This window comes from Chelonoidis abingdonii, chromosome 14 (assembly GCF_003597395.2).
Source record: "Chelonoidis abingdonii isolate Lonesome George chromosome 14, CheloAbing_2.0, whole genome shotgun sequence".
Lineage (NCBI taxonomy): Eukaryota > Metazoa > Chordata > Testudines > Testudinidae > Chelonoidis > Chelonoidis abingdonii.
Window position 1 is genome coordinate 2,035,202 of NC_133782.1, and position 12,206 is coordinate 2,047,407.

A 12,206-nucleotide genomic window follows, 5' to 3' on the forward strand; every position below is an offset into this window, starting at 1 on the left:
CCCTGCCCTTAGCTCATCGCTTCCCCCTATGCTCACTGCCCCCCAGCCCCTCCTCTGCCCCAGGCAAACACCCCATCCCCCCAGGTTCACTGCCCTAGTCCCTCCTGCACCTCAGTTCAGTCTCCTTGCCTCCTCCTCAGGCAGGGCCACCCAGAGGATTCAGGGGGCCTGTGGCAAAGCAATTTTGGGGACCACTTCCATAAAAAAAAAAAAGTTGCAATACTATAGAATACTATATTCTCACTGAGGGCCTGGGGCAAATTGCCGCACTTGCCCCCCTCTCTGGGCAGCCCTGTCCCCAGGCTCACTCACCCCTAGCCCCATCCACCCCCAAGGCTCATCCCCTCCATGCTTACTCCCCAGACCTCACTCTAGGAGGAAATAAGCCTGGACTCCCTGACGTGCACCCCAGACCCCTGCAAACCTTCGCCGTCCTGCGCACAGACCCCTCTAGGTCCTAGCAGCCTCCAGCGTCCCAGTTTGTTTGGCCTGTTGTTTTTTGAGAGCCCTTTTCTTGGCTTGGGTGCTACATACAGACCCTGGCAGAAACAACTGCGCTCCTCTCCTTGCAGCGTAAGGGTCAGGGGACTCTAAAGACACATGTACACTTTATGTAAAATAATCAGCAAAGTTTGAGGTGTTTACTCAGGCTTGTCTTGTGCATAGTGGCCATGGCACCAATCCCCATTGCCATGTCTAAAAAGCCCTCCACTTACTGCCCAAGCCAGACCTTGGCAGCCCCAACCGCCACATAGGGCCATGTTCATCTCCACCCAGCTACCCATCCCCAAATCAGAGAGAGAAGCCTGTGCCCACTTGGCTAAAAGAGGACTGGAGTGACTTACCCTACCCTCTCGGAACACATTATCTGCCACTTCAACTCCTCATGATATAAAAAAAATGTCCCTGATTTGCCAAATACGGAATATATGGCATCACCAGTCCTCATCCCTGGGTACAACAAATGAGTAGCCATTGCTCATCCTCAATACAGGGCTAAAACAGATCCTCACTTGAGATGAAAGACAAGTGTAAATTGTTCTTTAAATATGCATGGAATCTACCTCTGTACCATCAATGACTCTGTCTTCCCTGCATTCACATACACAAACTTCTTATAGCTTTCTAGAAGATCATGTTACCCTGGGTAAGTGTTAATAGCTAACGGCCTCAATCTTCTTTGTTCTGCATCCTGTGTTGTACTTTTCACCTGTGCTCTGCACTCACTGTGTATAGCTGTAGATGGAGACACAAGATGCTAGGCAGTGGAGAATGATGTCTCCTTGTATCTGTTCATTGCACATAGCTGGAGACACAAAAGAGAAAATACCTAATCTTTATGACTACAATGTGCAAAAGTAAACAACAAAAATACAGGTTTCAGAGTAGCAGCCATGTTAGTCTGTATCCGCAAAAAGAACAAGAGTACTTGTGGCACCTTAGAAACTAACAAAATTTATTTCAGCATGAGCTTTTGTGAGCTACAGCTCACTTCTTCAGATGCACAGAATGGAACACACAGACGAGATATTTATATTGTGTGTTCCATTCTGTGCATCTGAAGAAGTGAGCTGTAGCTCACGAAAGCTCATGCTGAAATAAATTTGTTAGTCTCTAAGGTGCCACAAGTACTCTTGTTCTTTTAACAAAAATACAAAGTTTGTGCTGCTCCTTGATGCATGTATATTTTTAACATTTCTTGCAGTTAGTTCCCTTTTTTGTTTATCTTGAAGATGTGGCTTTGCTCATGTGATATGTAGCAGCGTACCGTAAGGAGCATGATGAACACAAACGAGGAGTGTTTCTTTAGCAATAACTATTTAGAAATTCCTGTCCAGTCATGTGAGTTTCTAATGCTTTGGAGAGCAGAAGGTTCACCAGTTTTAATTTATATATAGTTCTTTTTGCAATAGCTTTCTCTAAGGCCTTTGCTATCTAAAAAGCAGTTCAGAAAAACAGTTAAAACTTCTAATTAGCATCACGGGCTTTAAGAAAATAAGGAAAAAGTCTTCAGTCAGGCCAGACCAAATTCTCCAGCAGAGAATTCACAGCCAGGAGCAAAGGCTTCTAGGTGACCAAAAAGCAGCAGAGTATCCTGTGGCACCTTACAGACTAACAGACGTATTGGAGCATGAGCTTTCGTGGGTGAATACCAACTTCGTCGTGACCAAAGACATCAGTATGAAAAGAAGTCCAACTGTAACTGATAAAGTACCACTGGCTTCGTATTGACTTGAGAGTGAGGAACAATGCGGATACTCATAGGTATGGTACTCCTGGTCACGTGCCCTCACAGCTGCTGAAGAGGATGGTTCTTAGGACGACTGGAATGAATAACAAGGTTCTGACCCTGCTCGTACTGAAATCAATAGTTTTGCCCAGTGTGAATAACTCAATACTCGAGTCATAGAAGCACAGCATGTAAGGCCAGAAGGGACCCCCAGATCATTTAGTCTGGCCTCCTGTACATCAATGGCCACCACCACCACTTAGCACCCATTCTGATTCCCTGACCTAAACACTGAGGGGTCCCGTTAGTTAAATATCTCTGCAGAGACAGCAGTCGCTCCATAGTTAAGGTTGCAACCCAGGGAACGGAGCTGAGCAGCTGTTACAGTTATGCAAGGATGTGAGGTGGGCTGCAGCGACCAAAGGTTAGACTCCATTGTCGATGACGAGGCCTTGGCTTGCAGGGGCAGAACTGAGTGGCAGGCTTCAGCCAACAGGAGGCTCGTGTTGCTATGTTACATAATGTGAGAAATAAGAAATAATTTAATAATTAAACACAAGCTCTCCATGCCTTAATGGACAGAACACCACAGGCTCCATTATAAGGCTGAGCCATGGTGAGTAGTAGACACTATAGCCGTAGAGATGATGCTTCTTGCCACAAGATTTCATCAGCAAGAAGATCCTTAATGCACAGCTGAGTCTCAAGACAGAAGTTCTTTGGAGAACAGCTCATGCTTCTGGCTTCCTACGGGCTCACTCCTGCAAGGAGTAGAACATCCTTCATTTTAAGGTGAGAGATTCAGCACTTCAGGATTCAAGCTACAGCCTGATCCTGCATCACCTTATTGATGTGGCAGGTCCACTGACTCATACTGTGACACATGCCCCTTTGCAGAGGGCCAGCGCAAGCTCTAGGAACCCCTTAAGTCTTTCTTATGCCTGCTGCAGGATTTTAATGGTGTGAGGGCCCATGTGCTGGCCTTCTGCCCCGATTAGATGTCACTCTAAGTGGGAACCTTCTATCTAAACCAAAGCGCTAGATAGCTCTAGGAACCGTGGTGCTGAAGATGCTTGGTGGATACTCCTGTGGGTGTGGTAATAGGGCTTCTACTCACATGAAGAAAATACTAAGTGGACAGCTAACTATTTTAAGCACATTTCTCATCACCACCATTTCCCAGCATCATACTGGTTTTTTCCTTTTTCTTGTTTCTGTTAAAAAAAAAAATTGTCCACTCATATAGAAATACTGATTTTAATTAAACTGTGATAAACGTTAAGGTAAACTCTGGGCATTGATCTTTCTTCTTTTCCATAAGAAAATGAGTAAACTGTTTAGACAAGGCACAGTTTTGATTTTTCATACTTTGGTACTAGACCAATTTTACAGAAAACATGAATTATTGCAACACAACAAAAACACAAGCTTGTCGTGATTTTAAAAGATCACCCACAAAAGTTTTGACATTAAAATCCTTAGTCTAAAAAAATAGCACCAATGAGAGTAAAAGGCCTTTAAGAATTATTAAAATAGCATTCCTGAAATGCAGCTCTCTCCTGAAAACATTTGTATAAACACATAATAAAAGGCAGATTTAACAGGGAAAAAATATTTTGTGGAAGATTACAATTTTTCATGTAAATTTGATGCCAAGACAACTCTTATTCCTCTTTTCCAAATCTTTGTTTGCTTTCCAAATCTTCTGTATTGTATTTATTTTTCTTTTGATGAGGAAGGGAAGGATATAAAAACTGGGGTAGAGAATTCAAAGATAAAGCTGAGTTGAGGTTGTGTGTGTTAATCCAGTCTGAAAAAAGGTCAAAGGCTAAAATAAATGGAGGACTCACATGGGGATTTTGTAATCTTCTTATCTCATTTGAATCTAAAGTCTCAGTTCTGCCATGAGCTCCATGTAGGCAGACTCCAGCAAACATGCAAAACTCTGTTCTTCTCTGTGGGGTTCTGCGGTCCACCCCCTTGGAGCTCAGGGACTATAAAATGCTTTCACATTACAGTAAACTAGGGCTGAGATGAGGAATTAGTGTTCTAATCCAGGTCCAGAACAGGTTTAGGGTTCAGAGTTTAGCTTTTGGCTCAAGAGTTTCAGCCGAGGTAGGCATGCAAATACATGTGGAGTTCCTCCAACTTTGCACACAGAGGCACCCAATTAGCCAGCTGCATGTGCATTACTGTGCGCAGACTTGTCAGTTGCATGCTTAGGTGAGAAGAGCATTTTGAACACCTACATCACTTGAAAATCTGGCCCCATGTGTCTCCTGAGTCACATCTCTATAGTTTATGGGTGTGAGATGACAAAGGGAGATGATAGGCTGCTGCTTGTCCCTGAGTTGCTTAGGAAGAATGGAGGTAGCACACAGGAGAGCGCTGCTTGGTTTTTCTTCAGCGTTTTGGAAGTCAGTGCATTCTCGAGTGGAGATCACCTGGGAACAGCTAACTGACAGGGTTTCCAAGTGCAACTGGGTAGGACTGAGAGGAGAGCGCTACTCAGTCTCTCCTCTCCTCTGTGGGAAAACCTGTCTCCCATGGCTGTGACCTGCTTCCCCCTGCTGTCAGTTCCCAACAGATTCTCGGCCTGGGCACAGGAGGAGGCAGGCTGCAGCTGCGGTTGGAGGTGGGAAACAATCTGCAAAAACAGCTCGACACAGGGTAAGCTACACCATGAGAGGAGTGGGAAACATAAGAGTCTTCATCCACTGGGGATGATCCCCTCGTCTAGGACGTGGGAAGGAAATGCACAGGGGTCTCCTGCTATCAAGGAGGAGCAGAAGGAGCAGAGAGAGGGATACTCTCATTTCTCAAGGATCCTTGTTAAAGTGGAGGCTGCCCTTTAGGAATGCTGCTGAGCACAGTGCAGAAAGACTTCCGTTTGCCTAGCTTTTCACAATGCCTGCAAGATTGTCTGGGGGGCCAGGCCGATGTTTACTTTGCCTTAGGAGACAGAGGCTTCTCTTAATTTAGAAACGGAAGCCTTTCCAACCACTGTCCAGAGCCCATTGGTCTATCTCTTGCTTGAGCCTTTTCCCAGATACAATGGCATTTGCTTTCACTCAAATCAGATATAGCAAAACTTAATGCAATTCAGCAAAGCACTCCTAGAAGCACGTGTGTTCCATTGAGCGTGAGCATAAAAAGTGCTTCACTTCACTGGGGCCACTGTTTGGAGTGAAGAACAGAGCTAGGAGAAGACAGAGGAGCTGGAGTCCTAGATTGTTTCAAAGCATAGCAATACGCACATGAGGGTGCCACTTTTAGGGGAAGCTCTGTGGGGAAAAAAGTCTGACTTCCTATCAAAGGGTCCTGTGTCATTAGTAATCTGTGAGAGAGACTGTTCATCACGGTATATGTACAATACGCAAAACAGCCCTACACACTAGCTTGCCCGGCCCATGGTTACTGTATTTGATAGCTGAAATCTTTGGGTCCAGGCTTTATCCGATTCAGGATCCAGCGAGCGCTAGGCAGTCTTGGGACTTTCTTTCAACATTTCAAATGTTTGGTTTTTTCCAGTAAAGGCAGGAAGGAAGGTGAGGCCCTCAGCAAGGCGCTGGGGCAGCAGGTCTACCCTTGCCACCATCATGATGGCCAGGCCTGACTGGGACGTCCCTTTCTGAGAGCATGGCAGTGGATTAGACAAGAAGGTTCCAGTGGCGCTAGATCCATATTTGGTTGTTCAGCCTGAAGCCAGATTTACAACCTGGGTCAAACCCAACTCAGCAAAGGGCATCATCCACTTCACAATGGGTAGGTGATTGCACCTGCAGAGGCCAGGGCCATGCACACAACTGGTGCAGGTGGAGGCCCAGCTGTCCCACCTATGTGCATACCATTTTGTGCTTGTGGGCAGGCAAAGTTCAGAGTAAAAATATGTCCCTCTATGCTTCTTAACAGACATTAGCTGTATGTGCAGGGATGGCAGATTACATAATAACAGTGGGAATCTGTCTGATTGACCTTACAATAAAAACTGACTCTCCGGAGGAGGAGGAGGGGTGTTGAGAGTTTACTCCATAGCAGGAGGATTCCCTTTTCCGTTAACACAGGCCTGCTCCAGTCCCCTTGTAGTCAGCAGCAAAAGCACCACTGACTAACCCAGGAGAAGAATCAGGCCAAAGCCCAGGCCAAAATTCCTAGGGTGAAATCTTGGCTGCACTGACGTCAACGAGAGTCTTGCCATGGACTTCAATGGGGCCAGGATTTCACTCCTGGTGACATAGTGGGATCAGGATTGGGCAACACTGTGTTGACAACACTGTTCAGGTTTATAAAACTGCTAATAAAATAAAGTTTTGAGGTTTTTAAAAAAAAGAACCAAAACAACCCAGCATTGAACATGAGTGCTGCCCCTTCCTGCCCATTCCAGCACATTCGTTTGCAAAACGTTAAGAGAACATTTTCCTTTTGGATTTGGTGCCCAAACGCTCCAGAAACTGATGAATGTTTTACCCTTCTAGCTGTTCAGCCATTCTTAATGTAAAAATTAGAAGAATGTTTTAAAAAGGAAGGAGTGAATATTGGTAAAACTACAGCCAAACACAAACAACAACATTTCTTTAGCTCTAACTAGAACAGTAATTCTATCACCTCACAGTTCAGTTTCAGCTACATTCACGTCTAGGAATTTCCACATTCTCATGTAATGCCTTAAAGCAGCAACAAAAGTTTAAAAACAAAACAAATAAAAAAAAACGTAAAAAGCTATTTGGTTCTTGTATGTAACCTGGTTTCTTCAGTGTATGTAACCTGACCGGGTTCTTTGTACCCCTGGCTACAGTTCTGATTTCTAAGCAACTGTTTTGAGAGGCTGGTTTTTTTCCCCACAAAAGCCTTGTTTCTACCTATTTCAAGTATGGTTGCAGCACGCCAGCCAGTGGCTTTCACCACCCAGCCTCTGAATCGCTACTTTTCAATTGTACAGTAAAATGGAATGGTTAATGCTCTGTGTGAGACACAGTGGTCTCATCCCCCATACCTCCGCTCTCCTGGGTGGGGTAAGCTAGATTCTCTGTTCGGTATTTTCTAAAGAGCATTGTCTTCTGTCCCTTTGAAAAAGTCACCCTAACAGGTTCTTTGGTTAAAGAAGGTTTCCTACGCTCTCCCTGCAGGGGCACACTTCCTTCCCAAAGCGTGTGGCTTGGGGGACCATTTCCTACCAAGTAATGGAGCTTGTGGGCTGTTCTCTTCCTTCCCTCTCCCACACAGGCAGTTGAGCTCGTGCGTCTTTACCAGAAGAGACAAGGGAATCCCTGCTATTCACAGGCAAAATAATCCTTGAGCGGGGCAAACAGGTGCCGAATGACCGGGACACTCCACGATCTCCCAAGTAGCTTCTGACGAGCTCCACGCCCCATGTTGGACACATCCGTGTAGTGAAGGGGGAAGCCAAAAATCCTGCAGGGGGAAGGAAGAGATGAGGAGCTTTTAGAATAGCAGTTACCCTTGGATGACGTCTTGTCCTTGAAGTCAGAGGGCTATTCCTGAGGGCCAGAACCCTGACCCTATGCATTGCCCGTGGGTTCTCTGGGTGTTCCAGGGGAGGGATTCCCACACCCACTATACAGCTCCTGCATTGAAGGAGTTTTGGCCTGTGGCTCTTTGCAGTAGCAAAGCCAATGTCTCACCTATGCCCACTTCGGCGTTGTCACGGAGACAGCACTCTCCACCCGTATGACACACGGTTGCCCTGCACAGCCTCAAGGCATTATTTCTACACGGAGTCACTGTTTTGTCTCACTAAGGGGCGCATTTCCACAGGGATGAGGCCCAGACTACCACTCTGTGGGCACAGTGTCTGCCCACAGTCTGCACTGGAAGTATAGGGGCTTGGCTACACTCAAAACTCCAAAGCGCTGTCACAGGAGCAGTCCCGCGGCAGCGCTTGGAAGTGCGAGTGTGGTCGCAGCGCCAGCGCTGGGAGAGAGCTCTCCCAGCACTGCAGGTACTCCACCTCCCCCTGGGGAATAGCTTGCAGTGCTGGGAGCTGCGCTCCTAGCGCTGGGGCACTGTTTACACTGGCGTTTTGCAGCGCTATAACTTGCTGCACTCAGAGGTGTGTTTTTTTCACACCCTTGAGCGAGAAAGTTGCAGTGCTGTAAAGCACCAGTGTAGCCAAGGCCCCAGTGAGGGTCTTCAAGCCTCTCTCTGATTTGTGCCCACAGTTCCATTGTAGGTACGTTACACTCACATTAAAGAAGCCCCCTTCCCCCTTTTACAAATCTGGTCCCCAAACCCTGGCCCTTCTCTCATTGAAGCTAAGTGTTTCACATATGCCACATATTTTTTCTTTCCTGTAGAGATCTGTATCCTGAAAAATCACTTCTGGACCCATCTGTGAAAGTTTGTCTAGTCACATTATTCTGGTATGGCGTTTCTGTTTCCACATGGCTCTCACACTCGTCCATACTCATGATTTCCACAAACCTAACTCAAGTTTAAGGGGTTTTTCAGCTTCCATTCAGATGCTGAAATCTAGTGATCCACACTCCTGTTAGATTCATGGAGGGAAAAGTACTCTATGATCTTGGTTCGCTTATATTACTGAAGGGCAGAGAGAATCTCTCTTCTCTGAAACACAGCCCTGGGCTCTTGTCGTACTGGAAAGCCCTGATGTGCCATCAGTCAGGTGAAATGCAGGGACGGTCACACTGACTGAAGCGCAGTAATTAACGTATTTCTCTTATTGGCGGTTTCTAGTATTAGTATCATCACTGCTGTCCACTGAACCCAAAGCAAGTGAATATCCAGTCACTTGCCCGAAGAGCTCAAACACGTGCCAGGTACTGGAGAATCACTGCACAACATGAAAACCAGTTTCCACAAGAACTGAACTTTGGAATCCCCCTAAACTAAAGAAGCAGCACGTTCCGCCAACACGTGCATGGACTAATTCCACTGGGAGCATCCCCACAGCACAGCACAGCACAGCTGTCCCGGCTGACAGAGAGATCCTGGATGGTCTGATTAACAAACTACCCTTTCCTGGGCTGCCCGCTTTATTTAAAACATAAACAGGAACGGGGAATAAAAGAACCAGAAAACACAGCCAAGACCTCTTTATCCAGGGATCAGGGCTGGGGGCTCTTTCAGTCATTAAACTGTAGGCTTCCTTTTGCTGTTGCTTGCTGCAAAGTCCCCCTTGCTGGACCATTGCCTTTAGTGACAAGCCAGGGAGCCTGCAGTGTAAACTTCTAGGCCCCTTCCAAGGAGGGTCAACAGATTCTGCTTCTTGCTGAGGAACTGCCAGGTTAGAAAAGGCCACCTCCCATGCACACTTCATACCTCCCTCTCGTGTATGCTGGAGAAGTGTTTCCTTTCCGGGAACCAATTTAAGACAGGGGGCTTCTGGACCATGACCTTGCCCTCTTGGCATCTCACCTTGAAGAGCCAGTGAACTCCATCACAGACTCCCATGCGAAGAGCTGGCAGATGCACAGGCCTTTAAGGGCGTGGCCAGATGGACCCTGCTACGGTGCACTAAAAGTTCCATAGTCTGCTTTGATCTGAACAGCAGTAGGTCAACGCGCTCCACAGTACTTTTTGCTCACAGTAACAAGAGCCACATGGCCAGTCAGTTCACGGCAGGCTGCAGCGCTGTGGATTTACAGCCCAGCCTGATATGCACTGACTCTCCCTACAGACATGCCCTGAGCATGTGGTTCTACCTTTTTTTTCACCTCTCCCATCCCTCCACCTCTCTCTGAGCCACCCCATGGTAGTGACGCTCACCTTTCTAACTCAGTACACCACAAATTGTCTTCTTTCCCATTCATGAGCACTGGGAGCTGCATGCTTTTCCCCTGCCTGAGGGAGTTGGATTTAGTCGTTATGGTTTGCACTTTTCTCAACTGAAGAACAAAACAACAAGAGTTGATGTGAACTTCTGAGTTTAGTCTTAGGGATCAAACGGATGTTCTGTGGGCTGCCCCGCAGAGACCTCCTACTGAGAACAGGGCTGATCTAGGCAGGGAATGATAAAAGGAAGGAGCAGGGATTTTGCATGCCAGCATTTTTAGTATTTATACCAATATGCATCAGATGCCAGTAACAGATTCTGCAACCACCGGCACGTCAGCTCTTAAGAGAGGTGGTTGCACTCACAGAAGAAGGTATTTGTAAAAATAAATAAATAAATAAATAAAAAAGTATATGGAAACGGATGGAGCTACTTTACCTGGGCACTGAAATCCATAGCTCCCAAGAATTAAAAATAGCTATACAGAGATCCAGAGGGAAAGCAGCAATTTGTGGCTCCTGTAGGAATAGCGTTGGCATGTAGGAAACAAGGGAAAGTAGCAGGCCAGGGTGTGTGCCCATTAACCAGGCCTGCGCCATATGGCGTTACGTCCCCACAGTTACAGCCAAACACTTGGCTCTGGGCTTCATTTGTGTGTGGACGATACCTCAACAGAAAGCCCCTATGAACAAGACAGAAGTCCAGCATCATCTGTCTCACCAGACCCACAACTCAGAACAGAGGGAAAAGGAAGGGAGGTGTGGGAGAAGGAGGGAGGGAGAGGTTGGAACCACAGAGAATCCCTCGTTAGGGTTGAAATGAGAGAGAATATCCTCAAGTCCAGGAGAAAGCAGAGAATCCTCGAGAGTAAATCAACTAGAGCATCCACCAGCACGGACATCCCTTATTATAGCATGCAGTATTACACGACAGAGCCCCAGGAGGGGCCTGAGCCCCGAGTAAGTGGTGTTCATGGCAAGCTGAGAAATAGCAGACTGCCCCAAGGAAGGCAAGGGAAAGGATAGAACAGCAAGTCTTACCTTTGCTATCCTACTGTACTCCAGGCAGTCCTGAAGCTCAACTCTATCAGTCCTGGAAGCTACCAGAGGCCTGAGAACAGGCAAAGCTCATTACATTCTGAACTTTCAATTAACTCTGTTCTCTAGTCCTCCACCAAGCTTATCTTTTGTGCAAAATTCACTGCCTCCTCTGCTGTAGCAGGGAATGCGGCATCATTTAAAGAAAAGGTGAAAATCAAATGTAATCCCAGACTGCAAGTCAAGTGGGTAAAAATAAAGCCTCACCATTATCATCATTTCATACATGTGAACAGCCTTTGTGAAAGCCCCACACAGCCCTGCTCAGCATAAGCAAGCTTTATGCACAAGAGGCAACAGAATCCGGAAACCTCCCAAAAGAGAAAAGAACTAAGAGAGGTCATGGGGGAAACATGACATTAACGGCTGGCTGGGGCTTCTGGTTTTGTTCTTTAAATTACAGTTGTAAGAAGTGGAAAAATATTTTTGACTTTGAAAAAAATCCAAGAAAAAACCCACTGGCCTGTTGGGTTTTTTGTAAAGACAGTGGGACTGTTGAAGATCCATGTGTGAAGGGGAATAACCTGCACAACAAATCTGGCAACTGATTACTAGAATTTGTGCATGTGCTTTCTGTGCCACACCTAGCAGCTGTACCCCTGGCCTCTTGTATCATTTCATTTCCCACCTTAAAATGGCAGGCACAGATGAAGAGGGAGGTTGTGAGACAATGTCAGTGAGGGCTGCCAGCTTGAGAAATATAACCAGAAAAATGAGTGGTCCAGTGGTGAAGCCCCCTGATGCTCAAACGCAGATTCACATTTCTTGACTACTTAAGAGGCTTTAATGAACATGCCTACTTATTAGATGATGCAAGAGCATATAATCTACTTACAAATATCCCACACAGTACAGAGCTCTGGGCTCAGCTAGCAAGTCAATTTGAACCACCGTGTTCTTCGAAGTAAAGGTAACAACTGAGTGCTTCTTCCAAGAGAACAAAAATAAGCTGTTTCCTTCAAAGGTAGGACCACCCAGGAACCCAGCTCAAAGGCTGCTTTCACTGGAGCTACAGCTTACAGAATTGAGCTGTTACCCCTCTCCTTGCAGTGTGCTGCCAATTGTCTGAATACGCAGCTCCTAGGTCGTCTGTAGATCTCTCTCATACTAAGCTTTCCAGAGAGGA

General features: G+C 46.3%; 1 protein-coding gene across 4 annotated transcripts in view; it reads right to left on the reverse strand.

The window, feature by feature from the left end:
* Positions 1-3,471: 3,471 nt before the first annotated feature.
* DNMT3B (DNA methyltransferase 3 beta) overlaps positions 3,472-12,206 on the reverse strand; it is a 40,636-nt gene continuing 31,901 nt past the window's right edge. For 2 of the 4 annotated variants that reach the window (XM_075072154.1, XM_075072152.1), the window contains 3 exons: positions 11,024-11,093; positions 9,977-10,095; positions 3,472-7,642 (listed from right to left, as the gene is read on the reverse strand). In XM_075072154.1, coding sequence (XP_074928255.1) covers positions 7,501-7,642; positions 9,977-10,095; positions 11,024-11,093 — 331 coding nt within the window. In that variant the 3' untranslated portion in view covers positions 3,472-7,500. Of the gene's footprint in view, positions 7,643-9,976; positions 10,096-11,023; positions 11,094-12,206 lie in introns of those variants that run through there. The other 2 variants (XM_075072153.1, XM_075072155.1) reach the window with 2 other exon arrangements.